Below are 19,865 nucleotides of genomic sequence, written 5' to 3' on the forward strand. Positions count from 1 at the left end.
ACATTACTGGTGCCCACTCGAGCAACTCGATGAACAACAGGAAGACAGACAGTGCTATTTCATTTAGTACTCAGTGGTAGAGTACTTGCCTAGCAGCTTTGCATGTGTGAGGTCCTGGGTTCAGTCTCTGGCATCACACACACACACACATAAATAAGTATGTGTTGTGAGATGGGTGTAAGCTCAATAAGGTGATGTGCAGAAGACCCACATTCAGTTTCCAGCACCGCATGTCCGTCTGTCCATCCCCCATCCCCACCCCCCATGGGAATAACTCCCCAGCACTGCAGTATGTGTTGCCCACAAAAATTTTTTTTTAATTTTAAAATAATAAAAATTATTATGCCTTAGAAACACTTAGAAATGTCTTAGCTCAAATTTTTCAGTGATTTCTTTTGTTGCCCATCAGTAAGGGGAGTTGGTGCGATAGCTAGATTCTGAGAATGATCCTGTGGGATTTCCAATGCAATCCCTTTCCCTTGAGTGTGGCGCCTACAGTAGAATGTGGTGAGGTGATGAGATCCCTGATTGTTGTATGCCATACACGATTCCATCTTGCTTTCACACACAGAAGAATCCTTCTCTCCTTGATGAAGTAAGCAGTAGACTGGGAAAACAACATGGTTAGAATTGCCTTCATTTGCTCAGGGGATCTACATACTACCATAGAGAGATCAAGTTCTCAAATAGTGCACTGAATAAAAGAAGTTACAGAAACCTATAGCACCAATGACAGTATGTAAAACCAGGAGAACTAAATGAGATAGCTATATATGAGATAAATAGTCAAGAAAAGCAAGAGAATGAATGAACAGCAACAAAAATATCAGGACAGTGGTTATACTTGCTAAGAAAAAAGAGAACTGTAGCTAGGAATAAACACATTAATAATGACTAACATGGGGATTCTAAAACCTCAGGGAGCCTTTTAATAACCTACAGGGCTTACTAAAAGAAAAAAAAAATGCTGAACCCATCTCCAGCTTCTATTATGTAGGTCAGGTGGAACCTGAAAATTTGCATTCACACAAGTTCCAGTGATGATGCTGTCAGTCTTGGACCACTCTTGAATTTCTCATGTTCTAAGATTGATTTTAGAGTTGTGTTTTTTTTTTTTTTTTTTTTTTTTTTGCTGAGGCGATGCACTCAGGAGTTACTCCTGGAGGTGCCAGGGGACCATATGAGATGCTGGGATTCGAACCCGGGTCAGCCACATGCAAGGCAAACACCCTACCCGCTGTGCTATCGCTCCAGCCCCCTGATTTTAGATTCTTGATTTATCTTAATTGTGGAAAAATGGGTTTCTCTTTTACCTTGTTTGCATCTTGCAAATCATTTCCCTCCTCAGTATGGAAACCTACAAGGAAAAAAGAATTTTTACTTGAAACATGCCTTATGTGGCTTTCACAATTCCTGTATAGTCTCTCCTGCAAATATCTAGCCATTTGGTCTTATGAATGTGTATCCAAAAAAAAAACCACTCGGTATTTGAAGCAGTTCATCTGTTTTTAGAAAATATTTAGTGGGGCTGGAGTGATAGCACCGCAGGTAGGGCGTTTGCCTTGCACGTGGCCGACCCGGGTTCAAATCCCAACATCCCATATGGTCCCCTGAGCATTCCTGAATGTAGAGCCAGGAGTAACCCCTGTGTATCGCCGGGTGTGACCCAAAAAATAGAAAAAAGAAAGAAAATATTTAGCAAAAGTTGTAGAACTTCAGCTCAATAGACTAAGAGGATTATTGGAAAGAAATCTCAAACGTGTTCTTCTTTGATGTAAATAGGGACTTTCAGGTGATAAGCACAGAGAACTATACTATTTATACTTAGTGTTTGTTGAGCTGGTTTGGTTGCATTTATGAAATCGCATGCTGAAATCAGAAAGGTCTTGCTCCTTGGCCTATGTCCTACTGCCCCTATTGTAGGATACTTTTTTTGTGAAATAAATATTTTACTCTAGGAAGATAATCACTCTTTGTTTGGAGAATGTGTGTGCATTCCACAAAATAGTAAATCAATGATAAATTGATAAAGCAAAGAAAAAATTTTTAAGAACTATCTTACTTTATAGGTATATAATTTTTTAATTAATATGAGCAATTTTGTGCTAACACATTTTAAGATTTACATAAATTATTGGTAAGAGTGAAGAGAGGGAAATTTGCAAGGATTATTTTAAAAATGTATGGATAGAAAATAAAAACATTTGATTATATATATGTATTTAAAGGAACATTTGCGGTTAATTCAGTGTAAATTTATTATGCCAAACATACAAAATTCCTTGGCAGGGGCTAGAGTGATAGTACAGCGAGTAGGGCGTTTGCCTTGCACGCGACCAACTCGGGTTCGATTCCCTACATCCCATATGATCCCCTGAGCACCGCCAGGAGTGATTCCTGAGTGCCGAGCCAGGAGTGACCCCTGTGCATCACTGGGTGTGACCCAAAAAGCCAACAAGAAAAAAAATTCCTTACCGGGATAGGGGTAAACAAACCTTTTTTTAGAGAGTTTAGAGAGCAACTGTAAGTACCATGAGTAAATGAATGCCATATTCATTGCCAAATGCTGAGAGTTTGTCTTGTCTTTTGTTTTGTAAGAATTTTTTAAAGAACCATGATTTACAGAATTAATGATTGTTAGGCATATAAAATTTCAGTTTTAGGCATATAAAATTTCAGCACCAATCCCTCCACCAGTGTTCCCACATTCTGTGTCATCCAGCGTATTTGTACCCCTCCCACCTGCCACCATGACAGACACATTACAGATTTTGGTGGTGCAGCTTAGATTTCCTGTTTGAGTGTTGTTGAGCCTGTGCTTTGGATATGTAGTTCTATCACTCGCCCCCAGCCCTGTATATCGGAAGCCCTGACCCTGCTCCGAATTCCTTCCCTTTCTCATCTACTTCCTCCCCAACTGGATTTCTTTCCTTCTCTGTCTTGTTTCTAAGGTCTGAAATCTAGTGATCTAGGTATGCCCCCTTTACTATATTACATTTCTTCATTCAGTTATTCTGTATATCACAGATAAGTGAGATCATCCTGTGTTTGTTTTTCTTCTTCTGGCTTACTTCACTCAACATGATATCTTCCAGTTCCAACCAGGTTGCAATAAATTGAATGATTCTGTTGTTTCTTGCAGCTGCATCTTATTCCATATCTTAGCTATTGTAGTAATTGCAGTAATGAATAATGGTGTGCATACATCCTTTTGATGGAATATGGATTATACGGCACCTCTAAATTGACTGAGCACTCTCCATACTGTTGTCACAGGGGTTGAACCAGACAATATTCCCATCGGCAGTGGATGGAAGTTCCTTTTTCATCACATACCTACCAGCGTGAATTGTTCTTGAAATATTTTATAAAAATTTGTTTGAAAGATGAGAGAAAGGGAGAAATGCGTGTTCAAGAGAGAACACAGGATTCTCTAGCAGGCAAAGAAACATCAGCACAAACAAGTGAGATGCATGTTCAAGAGAGAACATAGGCTTGAAGAGCAAGCCTTTTCCTATTATTTTTGATGTGTGCCATTCTTTCTGGTCTGAAATGATATCTCATTGTCACCTTGATTTTGATTCCCTAAGGATAAGTGATGATGAGCAATTTTACACGTGAACTTGACCATCCGACTGTCTTCTGACAAGTGTCTTTTCATTTCCTCTCCCTTTTTTGATAGGGCTTTTGAAGTTGATCTTTATGAGGATACTTCATGTATCCTTGATATCAACTCTATCTGATATGTTGAATACTAATATTTATTTCACTCAACATGGTACCTATTTGAACTTGCTGCTTTCAGTATTGCATCTCTGTCTTTGTGGTTTTTTTTTTTTTTAATCCACTGTAATAATGTATTTTTGTATTTGGGGCCATTTGGTTAGGCCTCAGACATTCCACAGCTACCTGGAAGACATTATCAACTACCGCTGGGAGCTTGAAGAAGGGAAACCCAACCCTCTACGAGAAGCCAGTTTCCAGGACCTGCCTCTTCGTACCCGTGTGGAGATTCTTCATCGTCTCTGTGATTACCGGCTAGATGCAGATGATGTCTTCGATCTTCTCAAGGTGCTTACTTGACACTTCCTTTCCTTAAGCAAAAAAGTGCGTGTATCCAGGTTATAATATGTGAAGATGCTGTGGCCAGAGTAGTAGTACAACAGGTGTTTGCTGTACACGTGGCTGATCCCTGAGCACTGTCAGGAGTAAATCCTTGGTTCCCACCTGATAACAGACTCGAATAGTCAGAGGCATCTCTGTAGTCCAGTTCTCTTCATTGCCAAAAATGCAGCTAAATTAGCCATTGAATTTCACCTTCTAAGGTCTTTCATTTTATTTTAAATAATTGAAAATGTATAGAAAGCTACAATGACTTTTACCCTTTTGCAAGTGATGTTCATCTCAAGTATATTCATATATAGACATTACCCAAAAATTACCCAAAAGTAGTAAGGTGAGGCCAACTCTTTCCTTGCCTTTATTCTTTGTTTGTTTTTTTTTTTTCAGAAGTCTGTCCCTGAGGGAAGGTGTGGGTTATTGTTTTTCACTCATAAGAGGGTCAGTTTCTAATCCTGTTCAGTCAGAAATGATTAAATGTGTTGATGACTTCTCAGTTCAGCCTCGCTCAAGGACATGTTATAAAAATCACTGTTCAGTTTAGCTTTGACTGTACTGAGAACTCAAGGACTTATATCCCAGCAGGAAGGTCAGTACAGATCAGGCCTGCGATGAATTGGGAACCGTATTGCTAGATCTCGGCTGAGTAAGACTGCTGTGAGAGAAGGCAGAGCTTCAACTGAGTGACCAACCTTCACATTGGCTTTTTTGCTCCATAATTGTGTGTTTGTTTTTAAATGGGTGCTCATATATCACGTGAGATGTTTTCTGTTGTTTGCGCTAGAGATTGAACCCAGGGTCACACATATGCAAGGACTGCACTCTCCACAAAGCCACACCCTGTACTTAAGTATGCACATGTAAAATAACAATAATTGAACAATTTTCATTAAGTTCATCCAAGTTCGTGTGTGTGTGTGTGTGTGTGTGTGTGTGTGTGTGTGTGTGTGTGTGTGTGTGTGTGTGTGTGTGTACACAATGGTGAGGAAACATTCTCCCTATTTCCATATCCTGTTCCTTGGGACCAGAGAGATAGTAGGGGCCTTACACACGACAGACCCAGACTCAAACCCCAATACCCAGTAAGATTTCTTGAGTCCCAACCTGAATGATCCCCAGTTGCAGAGCCCAGAGTAAGCCCTGAGCACTGCCAGGTGTGGCCCAAAAATAAATAAAAAGAAAAAAGAAAAGTTACATATTTGGAGGACCAGAGAGAGAGTACCAGGGGTAATGTGCTTGCCTTGCAGGTGGCCAAGAGAGGTTCATTATCCTCAGCACCCCGTATGGTCCACACATGATAGCCAGGATTGACTCCCTGAGCCCAGAACCAGATAGGTGTAACCCCAAAACAATGTCCCCCCCAAAAAAAATCTGTATTGGGGGCTTTTTAAAATGTAATGTATATCTGAATATAAATTTTATTTTTTGAATATAAATTTTAAATCCTTTAATTTTCTCCTTTTTTGTTTCTTCCTAAACCTTTTCTTCATATCCTTCTACTAGGGTCTGGATGCAGATAGTCTCCGTGTTGAGCCGTTGGGTGAAGATAACTCAGGAGCACTCTACTGGTATTTCTATGGCACGCGAATGTATAAGGAGGACCCTATACAAGGAAAATCCAATGGGGAACTGTCTTTGAACAGGTACATTGCTCAATATTCGGACAGTGTGAAATGCTCAGGAGATTCAGTTTTCCTCCTGGTGATTCTCAGCCATCTGTTGAGAGGCTGCGGGTGTGGTGTTTGCTCAGTGTAGCACATTCTACTGGGGATTGAACAAGGGTCAGCTGCATGCAAGGCATGTGCCCTGTACTCCTCTACCTTGAGGCATTGTTTTGTTTTGTGGTTCTTGATCTAAGATTTCAATATCCCTTACTGTAAACATAGTAAACTTTTCTCAATAGTACCTTCTTCATTGAAGTACTTTTTTCTCTTTCAGAGTCAATTCTCAGGAATCGTTTTTTCGTTTTCCACTAGATGTGATAATTTGCTCTATTATAGTATTGGGAGCATGAAGACAGTAAGGAATGCCTGAAAAATAAAAACTCTCTAAAGAAGAGGCCTCCTTTCCTCAGCATCCCAGAATGGAACTACTATTTTGTTTTATTTAGGCTTTCTTACTGCTATGAGCAGTCCTTTCTATTAGGAAGTTTTAAGATGTACCCAGATACTTATTTATTATTTCATTTTTATTTTTATTTTTGTTCTTTGAGGGCCACATACCTGCTTCCTTGCTTAGGGGAAACATGTGCCATGGATTGAAAGCTGGCCTCTCACACCCTCAACTGTTGAGCTATCTTGCTAGCACCCTTCAGTCTGATCTTAATGTAAAACAAAAGTTTTCCATGGCCCTACTTTTTAGTAATAGAAGACAGGAAGGTTTTTTTTTTTTTTAAAGTTCTTTTATTGATTCACCATGTGGAAAGTTACAAAGCTTTCAGGTTTAAGTATCAGTTATACAATGCTCAAACACCCATCCCTTCACCAGCGCACATATTCCACCACCAAGAATCACGATATACCTCCCCGCTTCCCCCCACCTCCCCAGCCCCGCACCCCGCATGTGTAACTGGTAAATTTCACTTTACTTTCACTTTACTTTGATTACATTCAATATTTCAACAAAAAAATTCACTATTATTGATTTGGAGTTTCTCCCCCCCTAAAGTCGATCTGCTGAAAAGAAAGCATTTGGTAATTTGTTTTCCATTGCTGAGAATAAAGAGATATGAGGTCAGGAGACCGCACTAGCAGCAGCATAGTTTTGGATTTCTGTATTTTAGTATTTTAGTAACTAAGTCCAGAGAAATGTCTGCCAGGAATCTCAACATTGTAAGCTTGTACCTCTCAGCTACTTTATATTCCACATATGAGTGCAGTCTTTCTATATCTGTCTCTTTCTTTCTGACTCATTTCACTTAGCATGATACTTTCCATGTTGATTCACTTATATGCAGATTTCATGACTTCATGTTTTCTGACAGCTACGTAGTATTCCATTGTGTAGATATACCAGAGTTTCTTTAGCCAATCATCTGTTTTCGAGCACTCTGTTTTTTTCCATATTGTGGCTATTGTAAACAGAGCGGCAATGAACATGGAAATGCAGATGTCATCTCTACTATACCTTTTTGCCTCTCCGGGAAATATTCCCAGGAGTGGTATTGCTGGGTCAAATGGGAGCTCAACTTCTAACTTTTTGAGAATCGTCTATATTGTTTTCCAAAAGGGCTGAACCAGTCGGTGTTCCCACCAGCAGTAAAGGAGAGTCCCTTTATCCCCACATCCACGCCAACACCGGTTGCTTTTGTTTTTTGGGATGTGGGCCAGTCTCTGTGGTGTGAGATGATATCTCATTGTTGTTTTGATCTGCATCTCCCTGATGATTAGTGATGTTGAACATTTTCTCATGTGCCTCTCAGCCATTCGGATTTCTTCTTTGGAAAAGTTTCTGTTCATTTCATCACCCCATTTTTTGATCGGGTTGGCAGTTTTCTTCTTGTGGAGTTCAACCAGTGCATTGTATATCCTTGTTATCAACCCTTGATTGGATGGGTACTGCATAAATATCCTTTCCCATTCTGTGGATTGTCTTTGTATTTTGGTCACTGTTTCTTTTGAGTTGCAGAAGCTTCTTAGTTTGAGATAGTCCCATTTATTTATCTTTGTTTTCACTTGCTTGGCCAGTGGCGTGTCAGCTTTGAAGATACCTTTGGCTTCAATGTCGTGGAGGGTTTTGCCGACCTTATCTTCAATGTACCTTAAGGATTCTGGTCTGATGTTGATCTGATTTTTGTACATGGTGATAGATGGAGGTCTAAGCCCATTTTTTTGCATGTAGCTATCCAGTTTTGCCAGCACAATTTGTTAAACATGCTTTCCTTGCTCCACTTCACATTTCTTGCTCCCTTATCAAAGATTAGATGATCATATATTTGGGGGTGTATGTCAGAGTATTCAACCTTGTTCCATTGGTCTGCAGCTCTGCCTTTGTTCCAGTACCATGCTGTTTTAATGACTACCGCTTTGTAGTAGAGTTGGAAGTTGGGGAGGTTGATTCCTCCCATATTTTTTTTTTCCCAAGGATTGCTTTAGCTATTCGTGGGGGCTTATTGTTCCATATGAATTTCAGGAGCGCTTGCTCCATTTCTTTGAAGAATGAAGACAGGAAGTTTTTTCACCACCCGTTCTCTGTGACTACTACATTTAGTAGTTTTAGGAATCTCTTGGATAGGAACACAAATTACTGAACATTCTAGAATTCTTATATTAAATAGTATACTATTTTTTTTAGGGAAAGTGAAGGACAAAAAAATGTCTCAGGAGTTCCTGGGAAAACAGGAAAAAGAAGAGGAAGACCACCAAAACGAAAGAAACTACAGGAAGAAATTATAGTGAGGTAAGGAAATCTTGTTTTTCTCTTCCATGGATCCCAGTGCTAGAAGGCACCTTTCTTCAGTTTGATCCTTCATCTTAGTTTAAATAGGTAACAATGCTAAAATATTAAAGTTTGTGGTATTGATGTACAAAGTCAGAGCACCTTGCTGTTACCAGGATACCCACAACCGTCCTCCACTGTTTCTCTGTCACCTCTAGTCTTATTTTCAAACTCCCAAAATGGTGTATCCCCTCTTAATAAATTTTATAATCATAAGCCAAGGATTTGCCGCTGTTTGGTTATATTTCCCTTCTTTAGTCTCTATTTCCCAAATGAGTGAGATTATCCAAAATTTGTGGGGTTTTTTTGTTTCCCCTGTAACTAATATGGTACTCCAGGTTCAACCATGTTGCAGCGAACAGCATGATTCCTTCTTTCCTTACAGCTCTGTGGTAGTCCATTGTGTGTATACTACAAACTTTTTTTTTTTTTTGCTTTTTTTTAGGTCACACCCGGCAATGCACAGGGGTTACTCCTGGCTCTGCACTCAGGAATTACTCCTGACACTGCACTCAGGAATTACCCCTGACACTGCTCAGGGGACCATATGGGATACTGGGAATTGAACCTGGGTCGGCAGCGTGCAAGGCAAATGCCCAACCCACTGTGCTATCGCTCCAGCTCATATACTACAAACTCTTTATCCATTCATCTGCTATTGACCATATAGTTTCTATATCTTGTTTCTATATCCTAGCTGTAAGCATGTACATATGTTTGGTTTTTTTGTTTTTTTGGGTTTTTTTTTTTTTTTGGCTTTTTTTGGGTCACACCCGGCATGCACAGGGGTTACTCCTGGCTTTGCACTCAGGAATTACCCCTGGCGGTGCTAAGGGGACCATATGGGATACTGGGAATCGAACCCGGGTCGGCTGTGTGCAAGGCAAATGCCCTACGCGCTGTGCTATCACTCCAGTCCCGTACATATGTTTTTGCATTGGTTTTTTGTTGTTTTTTTTTTCCTTTGCGAGGTACATTTCGAGACATGGAATTGCTGAGTCTTTTGGGAGTTCTGTTCTTACTTTTTTGAGAAATAGCTATACTGCTTTCCATATTGATGCTGAACCCACACAACATTCCCCCCTATACTTATCACTGTTTTGATTCACATTTCCATCGTAATTAAGATAAAATACTTATTACTTAAGTGTACTTATTACTTAAGTATTTTATACCTAAAATACTTAATAATCGCCACTATGTTTTCTGTGGGGAAGTGTCTGTTCATCTCCTCTCCCCATTTTTATGAACTATTGTTCATTTCCGCTCCCAGTCCCATCCAACAGATGGGACTGTTGGATTTTTGTTGTTGATCATTGTCAGTGCTTCATATATCTTGGATGTTGGTCTGTGAGCCATTGTTTTGTGTGCAAATATTTTTTCCATTTAGTATGGTGTCTTTATTTCATCTTGAGTTTGCTTTGCTATGCAAAATCTTTATTTGATGTAGTCATTTTTTTATAAATCTTTATTACTGATGTCAAATCATTGAAGACACTTCTGAGATCCATTTCCTGGAGTTCTGCCTTTATTTCCCTCTATTTCCTCTGCCTTATATGTTTCTGATTTATTCTTGGAGTCTTTAAATCTTTGGACTAACTTTTGAATAGGGTATGATATATGGTTCCTGTTTCTTCCTGCATGGGAGTAGTCATTTTGCCCAGCGCCATTTGTTGAAGAGACTTCTTGCTCCACTTCCTGCACCAGCTCCACTGTTATAACTTAACTGTCCATAATCTGAGGAACTGAATCTGCTCCACTGTCCAGATTACAGCACCACACAATTTTGATTACTATAGCTTTATAATTTAATTTTAAAGTCAGGAAATGCATTCTCTCCCATCTTTTTTCATAGAATTTCTTTGGCTACTTGAAGAGTTTTATGATACCATGCAAATTTTAGTAAAGTTTAATAAAGTAGAATATTGACAATGCTCAATGTGTATTGACTTTAAAATGTGTTGGGGCTTGAGCGATAGCACAGCAGGTGGGGCGTTTGCCTTGCACGTGGCCAACCCAGGTTTGATTTCCAATATCCCATATGGTCTCCAGAGCACTGCCAGGAATAATTCCTGAGTGAATGAGCCAAGAGTAACCCCTGTGCATTGCCGGGTGTGACCCAAAAACAAACAAAAGAAAACCCATAGCGCTGTTGTTGTTTATCAGAGTTTAGACTATGCATAAATGTTGAAATATTAACTAACATCATTATGCATGCTATGTAACATAGCATATGAGCTAATTCTTACCCATTGAGATGAAGAATTTAATAGCAAACATGCTTTTTCAAGAATATAATCTTTGGGAGCTGTCCAGATAATACTTGCCTTGTATGCAACTACTCTGGTTCAGTCCAAAGCACCAAATATGGATCCCCAATCACAGCCAGGAGTGATCCTTGAGCAGCCCAGTGGTCCAAAACCAGATAAACTGTAGTTTCCGTGGGACCTGAGAAATTAGGATAGGGGTTAACAAAGGTGCTTATGGGCCCAAGCAATAGTATATAGCAGGTAGGGCGCTTGCGAACAAACCAGGTTTGCTCCCAGCATCCCATATAGCCCCTCAAACCCAACAGGATTCTGCATATAGCATCAGGAGTTATCCCTGAACACCACCAAGTGTGGCACAAACTCGCCCCCACCAAAAAAATAAAAAATCAGGGTATCAAGGTGCTTGTCTTGTAAACAACCAGGACTGTCAGGATTCACATGAGCCCACTGCTGGCTGTGACTTCCTCCCAAAAAAAAAGAATGCAGTTTCTGAGGACGTGAGATAGCTCAACGGGCTGAACACATTCTTTCCATTCATTTGATCCTGGCACTGCATGTTCCTATAAGCATCATAGAATATGCCCCCCCCCCGCCAGCTCTGACTGAAAGCAGTTTCCTAACAATAAAAGAAAAGGTAAGATCTTAAGAGATAATGATATTATTTGGAAAATTGTATTTTCTGTATTATCTTATAGAAAAGTTTACCATGTGAATTTTGAACTTTTTAGAATTTGACCAGAACTCTATACATGTACGTATATTTAAGCCAAATCTATCATTTTATACATAATATAATACATATATGACATGTATATGAAGCAAATGAGCAGCTTAGGCTCCATTATTACAAATTCTAACAGCACAGCAGTTGCTTCTTCCCTGTATATGTTAGAACTATGAAACTGTCAAATAACTTGCAACAGACCGTATTTTGCTGTCTTATTAACTACTGAGAAGTATCTCCATGGGCTTGGAAATAACTCAAGGTCTAGAGTTCAGTCATTGGCACAACCAATCCATCATCTTGTTCTTGTTCCCCACCCCACATCCCTCCAACCCTAGGCACATACCTGGTGGCCACCAAGTACCAACTGTTAAGCCTGTGACACTGGCCTGAGTATTGCTTGGAATGAACCCCAAATCAAAGACCTGAGCACAGATGAAGAAGCTCCCTTCAGTCCCCCCCCCCCCTTGCCCCTTTAAGAAGTATTTCTAGGGGGCCAGAGAGATGGTATCCTGGGTAAGGTGCTTTACCTTGCATCCGGCAACCCAGATAGTCCCTCTCAGCCCCACTATGAGTGATCCCTGAGCGCAGAGCCAGGAGTCAGTCCTGAGCAACTCCAGTTGTGGCCCATAAACCAAAAAATTTTTTTAAGAATCAGATTTTTAATAAATTGATCAGAGTTTGTTCTTTGCTACTACAGTGTTCAACTTTATGGAAATTTGAGTATTTGTAAAAAGAATTCTATAATTATATTCTAAATATACATCTATTTTGAGAATTTTGTCAGCATTCTATACCTCTTATATATTCAAAAGCAGTTTAATGCATATATCAACATTTCCCTGTAAGAGCCAATTACGAAAGTGCATTCACAGTGGGAATAAGGATCATTTTAATAAGCATTCATGGACTTATGCTACCCTCTACTGGTGGTTTCATTCTTTAGAGCTGTGTATCCAATATACTATTTGAAGTTTTCGCAGGGAGGAAGCTGGGGCCAACACCCAACTGCTCTCAGAGCCTACAACTGGGTCTGCTCAGCGGTCACTCTGGGGACTATAGACAGTGCCAGGGATCAAACCCTGGCCTCAGTTGCATGCAAAGTAAAGGTCTTTACCCACTTTGCTACCTCTCCAGCTCTGTATTTGAAAATCTTCTAAACTAAATAAACTTTCAAATTTGTTCCTCCATCAAATTAGCTGAATTTCCAGTTCTTAGCCATCACATGTGTCTTACAGCTACCATATCAGACAGCAACAATCATAGGACATTTTCTTCTCTTGGAGTTCCCAAAAATATTTTAAGAGGACATTGATGGTATTCATTTTTTCAACAGACCCATTCCTTCTTCTGACTTACCTTAATATGTAGATATGCACACATGCTCATGCATGTGGACATGCGCACGCACACACACAGACACACACACACACACACGTTTGTGCTCAGTTAATTGGGTCTGTTCTCTGGGGAAAACACAAAACTGTTTGGACATGCTTCTGTTTTAATTGGTGCCTCCTTTTCCTGTGTTTCAGTGAAAAGCAGGAAGAAAACTCCTTAGCATCTGAGCCACAGACAAGAAATGGTAATGATCTTTGCTGGAGTTTAGAAAGGATTTTGTAAACTTGATTATGATGGTGACTGTTACTTTTTCCAAAGTCACATAAGTTATGATTCCATAGTTATGATTATTGCAGTAGACTAATTAGCCTTCTTGCCATTCTTTATAGTCTTTTTGTTCACGCTATCCTATGTCCATTTCTCTTATAGAGAAGTAAATTCAGAAGTATGTATTTTCACATTTGCATTATTAACTGAGCTTAGTATAGTTGACACCAAGACATTTGGTTAAATAAGTCTCTTCTCAAAGACCTGCTAATATAGCTGTATCCTGGTTTCTTCATTTCTATAACTCAGATAGTCTTAAGTTTGGGAGACTATCACAACCATTTGGGTAGAAACCCTTCAAAGCATTTCTTGGGTATTAATAGTCTGTCTTGTGAAAGTCTCAGTAATTGTATTTGTGTTACTTCTAGACGTTCTTAGCCTCTTTTTTATTTTTTTTTAATAGTGATAGTTTGGTGGGTAGGGCACTTGCCTTGCATGTAGCCAAACCAGATTTGATCCATGATACCACATAGGGACCCTGAGAACCTCTGGGTATAGCCATGTCCACCCCATTCCCCCACACCCCAATCTAAGTAGGGCGATATACCCTGAGGAATCTGTTTCATTAGCCAATTCTTTTGTATTCTAGGGTCCCAAGGGCCAGGTCAGGGCACTTGGTGGCTCCTTTGTCAAACGGAAGAAGAATGGAAACGGGTCACTGAGAGTTTTCGGGAGAGGACTTCCCTTCGAGAACGGCAACTGTATAAGCTGCTTAGTGAGGACTTTCTACCTGAAATCTGCAACATGATTGCCCAGAAGGTATGCAAAGGTTGATTCCTCCCCTTCTAAGAATTATTTCAGTCTTAAATGCTTCTCAGTATCCTGTGATAAAGATCACCATCCTTTCCGATCTTGAACATTAAAATGGATCCTCTCCTGCACTGAGAGTGATACAGTAATTATCCCAATAAATTCTCAAGCCACTACTTAGAAAGGCTTTTCAAAATTTGGAACCAAGTTTCTCCAGTAATATTTCTTTGGAGTGCCTCATATCACCCTGTACATACCTGTAGTCCATATATATACTTTTTTGTTTGTTTTTGTTTTCTGGTTTGGAGTCATACTTGGCAGGGCTTAGGGCTTACTCTTGGCTCTGCTCTCAGGGATTGTTCCTACTGGGGCTCAGGGAACCGTATGAAATATTGGGGGTCAAACCTGGGTCAGGCACATGCAAAGCAAATACTTTACCCACTGTACTATCTCTCTGCCCCCCCATACTTGTCTTTCTTATCTTTGATTTGTCTTCTATGGCCAGGCTCTCCTGCTCTTAGGTGTTTTTCTCTCTGTACCTCTGGTGACAGCCTTTACTGGGCCTAAACTGAGTATCTGTACCCTCTTTACTAACTTCAGGCCACTTTGCCTGAAGTGGTTTTGTAGTTTTGCAAACCGTGCAACATAATTTCCGAACACTTTCCCCCCATTTCTTCCTACGTGTTTGAATATAGTCTCTAAAAAGCTTCATTTAAAAGTTAAATGAAGGGAAAAGAGAGATGGCACAAAAGCCTTCCTTTGCGTGTGGAGGCCTGGGTTCCAACACTGAAACTGCGTGGTTCCACCCCTTTTTTTTTTTTTTTTTTTTTTTTTTTTTTAGTAAAACTAAAAGTTCTTCAAATAGAATAAAACAGTTGTAATGTGATCGGAATAATTTATAAATTATTGCTGCCAAACCTCTGAGGAATATGAAAGGATAAATGTGTCACTTAATTTCTTGTGAATCCAATGATTTTTCTAATCTTTAAGCAGGTTGATGCTTTTGAGGAAATCCTAGAAAGTTACCTTTCACTGGTAGTAAGAGCTTCACACAAGAAGTACATTTTCATGAACGTTTTTAAAAGTTCTTCCCGCCAGTATACTTAATTCCATGTGCTATAATTATACTTAAGTATACTTTTAAATGTTCTTTTGTACTCTTTTATTGAAATCTAGATTTCTTAAAGTAACTAAGATGTAGTTTTACAATTTTGCATGACCTTGTATTTGACTGCCTTGACACGACAGATTCTTTAAATCATAATTTTTAACTGATATAAACCTAATTTTGTAATTTATGCCTTGTTGTTGGGGGTCATACCCAAGTTGCTGGAGGGTCATGCTCTTACTAGGTATTGAACCCAGGTCCTTGCATAAGGCATATGCTCAACCACTTGATTCAAATGCTTGACCACAGTTTATAATTGTTTTACTGCAGTATTTACCCTTAGAGTGTTTTGAATAACACACATATACACTCACAGATAGCCAGTGTGTTAGAGTGTACAAGGTAAAGGTGCTTTTCCTTCACATGGCCAACCCTGCCTTGATCCCCTGCACCACATGTGGTTCTCTGAATGCTACTGTGTGTTACCCAGAACAAGCGAAAAAATGATTTTTATGGATTTGAGGACCAGAAATGTAGCTTGGGGGGTCCCCTATAGCAGGTAGGGGATTTGCCTTATACACAACCAACCCAGTTCAATCCCCAGCAACCCGTATGGTTCCCCAAGCACCGTCAGGTGTGACCCAAAAAGCAAAAAACCAGAAAGGAAGAAAGTAGCTCTGTCATAGAGTACTTGGCTTTGCATGTGTAAAGTTCAATCCCCATCACTGATACCCAAGAATCATAATGCTTGGTTTAGGGAGGTCTAAAGAAGACCATTTCCTTGTTGCCGATGTGTTGCTGACGTTAGTTCCACATCCCTAGCACCACATATGAGCACCATTAAGAGTGGCCCATAGGCCACAACAAACAAATACTAGTGTGCATGAGACCTGGATTGCATCTTCAGCACTGCCCAACCCCCAAAGAAATAAAAGATTGAAAAGATTGATGGGGAGATAAGGGTGATTTAAATGATTCACAGGAAACTCCAATCATGACTGGTAAGTAGTGTTTAAAATATGTTTTTTTTTTTTTAACATTTCTTGCTTTACTGGCATGCTGTGTCTGTATTACCTGTCTTAATTATATTGGTCAAGAGGGACTTTGTTCTAATAACAAAAAAGGCCTACTAGTCATGTTCAAAAGAAAAGAATATGATTCTTATTAAATACAGCATTTAGTACTTATTAAATAGCAGTATAATCTGTGATAGTAGACATTACAATATAGTGGGAGATTGACGGGCATTTCTTTTAGACTACTTGAATTATGGTGCTACTCTTTCCTAGTATATTTTGTTTTGTTTTCTTTTTTTTTTTTTTTATAACATACATGATACCTCCCAATTTTAGTTTTCTCCATTGGTTACAGTTATGGATAATTGGTGGGAATTTTGGTTAGAAAACGAAAATATTTTTTACCAAAATTCATGCAGATCAGAAGAGCGATAAAGCAGATATGATTAATCTTTGAAAGTATAAAACTACTTTAAACTTTGAAATAGTTTTAAGTGAAAAATTGAAAAAAATAAAGCTTGTTTTGATCATACAAAATACTTGTTTGTTTTGGGGCTACAACCTTGCCCATGGTAACTCATGGCAGGGCTCAAGGGACCATATGGTTTGCAGGGGATCAAACCCATGTTGGTCCATGCAAGGCAAAATGCCTTACTTACTGTACTGTATCTGTAGCTATCTAAACTTTTGTAGTAAGATTTAGATAAAGGAAGATTTAGATTAGTATTACTTGTTGATAATATTACAGGTAGTAACAGTTTATAAATATTAGGTGTTTGGCAAATGAATTGGCTAAGGATATCACATGAAGGGGGATAGTAAAATTTGCAGAAAAACGTTGACCTTCCATATCAAGAATATCAGTCTCTCAGTAGTATTTGTCTTATTTGGAATACCTAATGTCTAACGTGTTGATCCCTCTTGCTTCTAGCATGCCAATCTAGCTTAACGCCTTTAAAAAGCGGTTTCTCAAGTCAAAGAGCTCTTTCTATAATGTCTTGGAACATGTGGAGGAACTGCTCCAGCATTTGAGGGAATTGTGCTGAGGCTTTAGGGGAGAAGGGGGTCATAGTACCCTTAGCAATTGAGGTTATATTTACACTCATACTTAGTCATACTTGTGACAGAAAAGCTTTCTAAAGTTTCTGATTGTTAGATCAACCACCCTTGTCTTTTGTCGTTTTCTATGGTGGTTTTGTTTGTTTGTTTGTTTTCGTTTTTGTTTGTTTTGGTTTGGTTTTTGGTTTTTGCTTGTTTGTTTGTTTTGTTTTGGGGGAGCATCCACTGGATCTCAAGGATCACTCCTGGCAGACTTTGGAACCATAAAGGACTTCAGGGATCAGACCAGGATACAGGGCACTGGCCCTACCTGCCCTCACTGTACTGTCTCTTCTGCCCCGCCTCTTGTTTTTAAGGTTACTTCTTTGTTGTTCTTTTGTTTTTATGGTTTATGTTTTCTTCTTTGTTGTTCCTTTATTGTGTTAATTGATTCTTTAACTCTCAAGATGTTCTGTTTCATGGGGCTGGAGTGATAGCACAGCGGGTAGGGCCTTTGCCTTGCACGCGGCCAACCCGGGTTCGATTCCCAGCATCCCATATGGTCCCCTGAGCACCACCAGGGAAAATTCCTGAGTGCAGAGCCAGGAGTGACCCCTGTGCATCGCTGGGTGTGACCCAAAAAGAAAAAAAAATGTTCTGTTTTAAGTGGCACCAAAATCAAATCTGGATAATGCTCATACTGATACTGAATCATGGAAATTACTCATGTTCTACCGTGCCTTTGAGCACCACTGGATATGGCTCTTAGCTTTAAAAAAGGTGAGGAGGAAAATTTTTTTCAAATTTATCTTGACCCTCAAGATAACTTCCTAGTTTCAAATAGTTCTCAAAACTACTTCTTTATAGCAATTCTTTCAGCTTCCTTTATTTTCTCTGGACTCCAACCTCAAACTGATAATCTAATTTCTAATTACTTAATCTTTGCCTGTTCCTTACTCACTTGTTCCAAACCTATGTCACTCCTCCCATTCTCACTAGTGCCACTGCCCTGCCTTTTAAAGACGAGGCCTCATCTAGCTGCTCAGAATGCCCTATATCAGCCATTACCTTTAGCTAAAGGTGATAAAATATGGGTTTTCTTTAAAATTTAGGTTAAAAAGCTCTTGAAAAAAGTGAAACAAAGAGAAAATCTTAGTGAGAAACCTTGGCAGAGATGGTAAATGACAACTGTGTTTTGGATTTTTGGTTGTTGTTACTTCTTTTAGGATCGCCAAGTGTTGCTCAAGAGGCTTCAGGGACTCATCCAGAGATTTTTTTTTGTTGACCAGCTGAACTAGTATCTCGATGCAAAGGTCCCAGGATGTGGTATTGCTCAGGCCCCGCAGTGCTGGGAATCACCGAGGCCACACCAGTAGTGCTCAGGACTCCTGTCCTGGCTGTCCCCAGCAACTCCTAGGGGAACATGTGGTGCCCAGAACTGAACCAGAGTCCGCTGCATGCAGAGCTTGTGCCTCAGCCCTTTTTCCTGACTCTCTCTGGCCCTGTGGTATGGTTTGGTTTATTATGAGAAAACAAGTGGGGCCCCTGTGGAGGGGCAGTGAGAGAGTAACAAAAGTTAAGGCACTTGCCTAGCAGGCAGACGTGACACTAAATCCAGTACAACATCATGGGTGTGGTCCCAAAACAGAGAAACAGAAAACAGTGAGATAGCTCAAAATGCTGGAGTGCTTGCTTCACATGTCTGAGTCTGGACTCTCCCTGGACTGGTCCCCCACAAACCCTGGGTATGGTACATTGTGAATAGTGAATAGCCATTTCACCAGCTGTCTTTCCATGTCTTTGTCCCTTGGCAAAGCCATCACCTATATGCTTAGATGTCACTCTTCTGCTGGGCAGTGACAGTATCTGAGAACACCCTAATCTGTCTTTCCCTTTCTTTCCTTACTTCTCACTGTAGGGAGAGCATTCACAGCACACAAAAGCACAGTTGCAACCCAGGTGGGTGTCTGACCACCTGTCCCACAAACCCATCAAGCATGAGGTGAGTGCACATAAGAGTAGGAAGGAGTTTTTCAGGCTTTCAGAAAGGATTTCTGAAATCCTTTTTTCAAACAAGGAAAATCCACATTTTCTTATGTGTGCTTTTATTTGCCTTTATGTAAATCTGCAAGCCTCTCTTGAGCATTATTATGTGTAAGATGCATTGCTGGGAAGGAATTATAAAAATAAAACGTAAACTGGAGTGATAGATAGTACAGCAGGCAAGGCATTTTCCTTGCACACAGCTAACTGGGATTTAATCCCTGACACCCCATGTCATTTCTGAGCAGTGCTGAGTGTGGCCCCAAGATCAAGAAAAACTTCCTTGTGAAACTTTAAGGGGCCAGAGTGATCATAAAGTGGGGCAAGCGGGGCATTTGCCTTGAGCTTGGCCAACTGAGGTTCAGCTCCCATCACCCCACGTGGCACCTGCCACCAATTGATCTCTGAGGTTAGAGCTAGGAGTAAGCACTGAATACTGGCAGAGTGGCCAAAAACAAAAAACCCAAACCACATAAGGAGACGTAGAGAATGATAAATATTATCATAGATATGTAGCTAAACATGAATGTAGAATGCAAAAATTGAAGGATTGGGCAATGAAAGGAAGTTGGGCGCAGGAGAGCTGTATTTCACCTAAACTTGACTAAAATTTTTGTAAAAGGCAGTGAGGAGGGAAAAGTTTAAAGGGAGAAGACAGAAGACAGCCTACACTATTCAAGTAATATTTTGTT

General features: G+C 39.9%; 1 protein-coding gene across 1 annotated transcript in view; it reads left to right on the forward strand.

Moving 5' to 3' along the window:
• The window catches only part of LOC101546748 (chromatin remodeling regulator CECR2), a 163,741-nt gene that overhangs the window by 92,203 nt on the left and 51,673 nt on the right, over window positions 1-19,865 (forward strand). The window contains exons 3-7 of the mRNA XM_055129168.1: window positions 3,888-4,071; window positions 5,623-5,762; window positions 8,413-8,517; window positions 13,086-13,135; window positions 13,808-13,977. Coding sequence (XP_054985143.1) covers window positions 3,888-4,071; window positions 5,623-5,762; window positions 8,413-8,517; window positions 13,086-13,135; window positions 13,808-13,977 — 649 coding nt within the window. The remainder of the gene's footprint in view (window positions 1-3,887; window positions 4,072-5,622; window positions 5,763-8,412; window positions 8,518-13,085; window positions 13,136-13,807; window positions 13,978-19,865) is intronic.

This window comes from Sorex araneus, chromosome 2 (assembly GCF_027595985.1).
Source record: "Sorex araneus isolate mSorAra2 chromosome 2, mSorAra2.pri, whole genome shotgun sequence".
In the NCBI taxonomy this organism is placed as follows: Eukaryota; Metazoa; Chordata; class Mammalia; order Eulipotyphla; family Soricidae; genus Sorex; species Sorex araneus.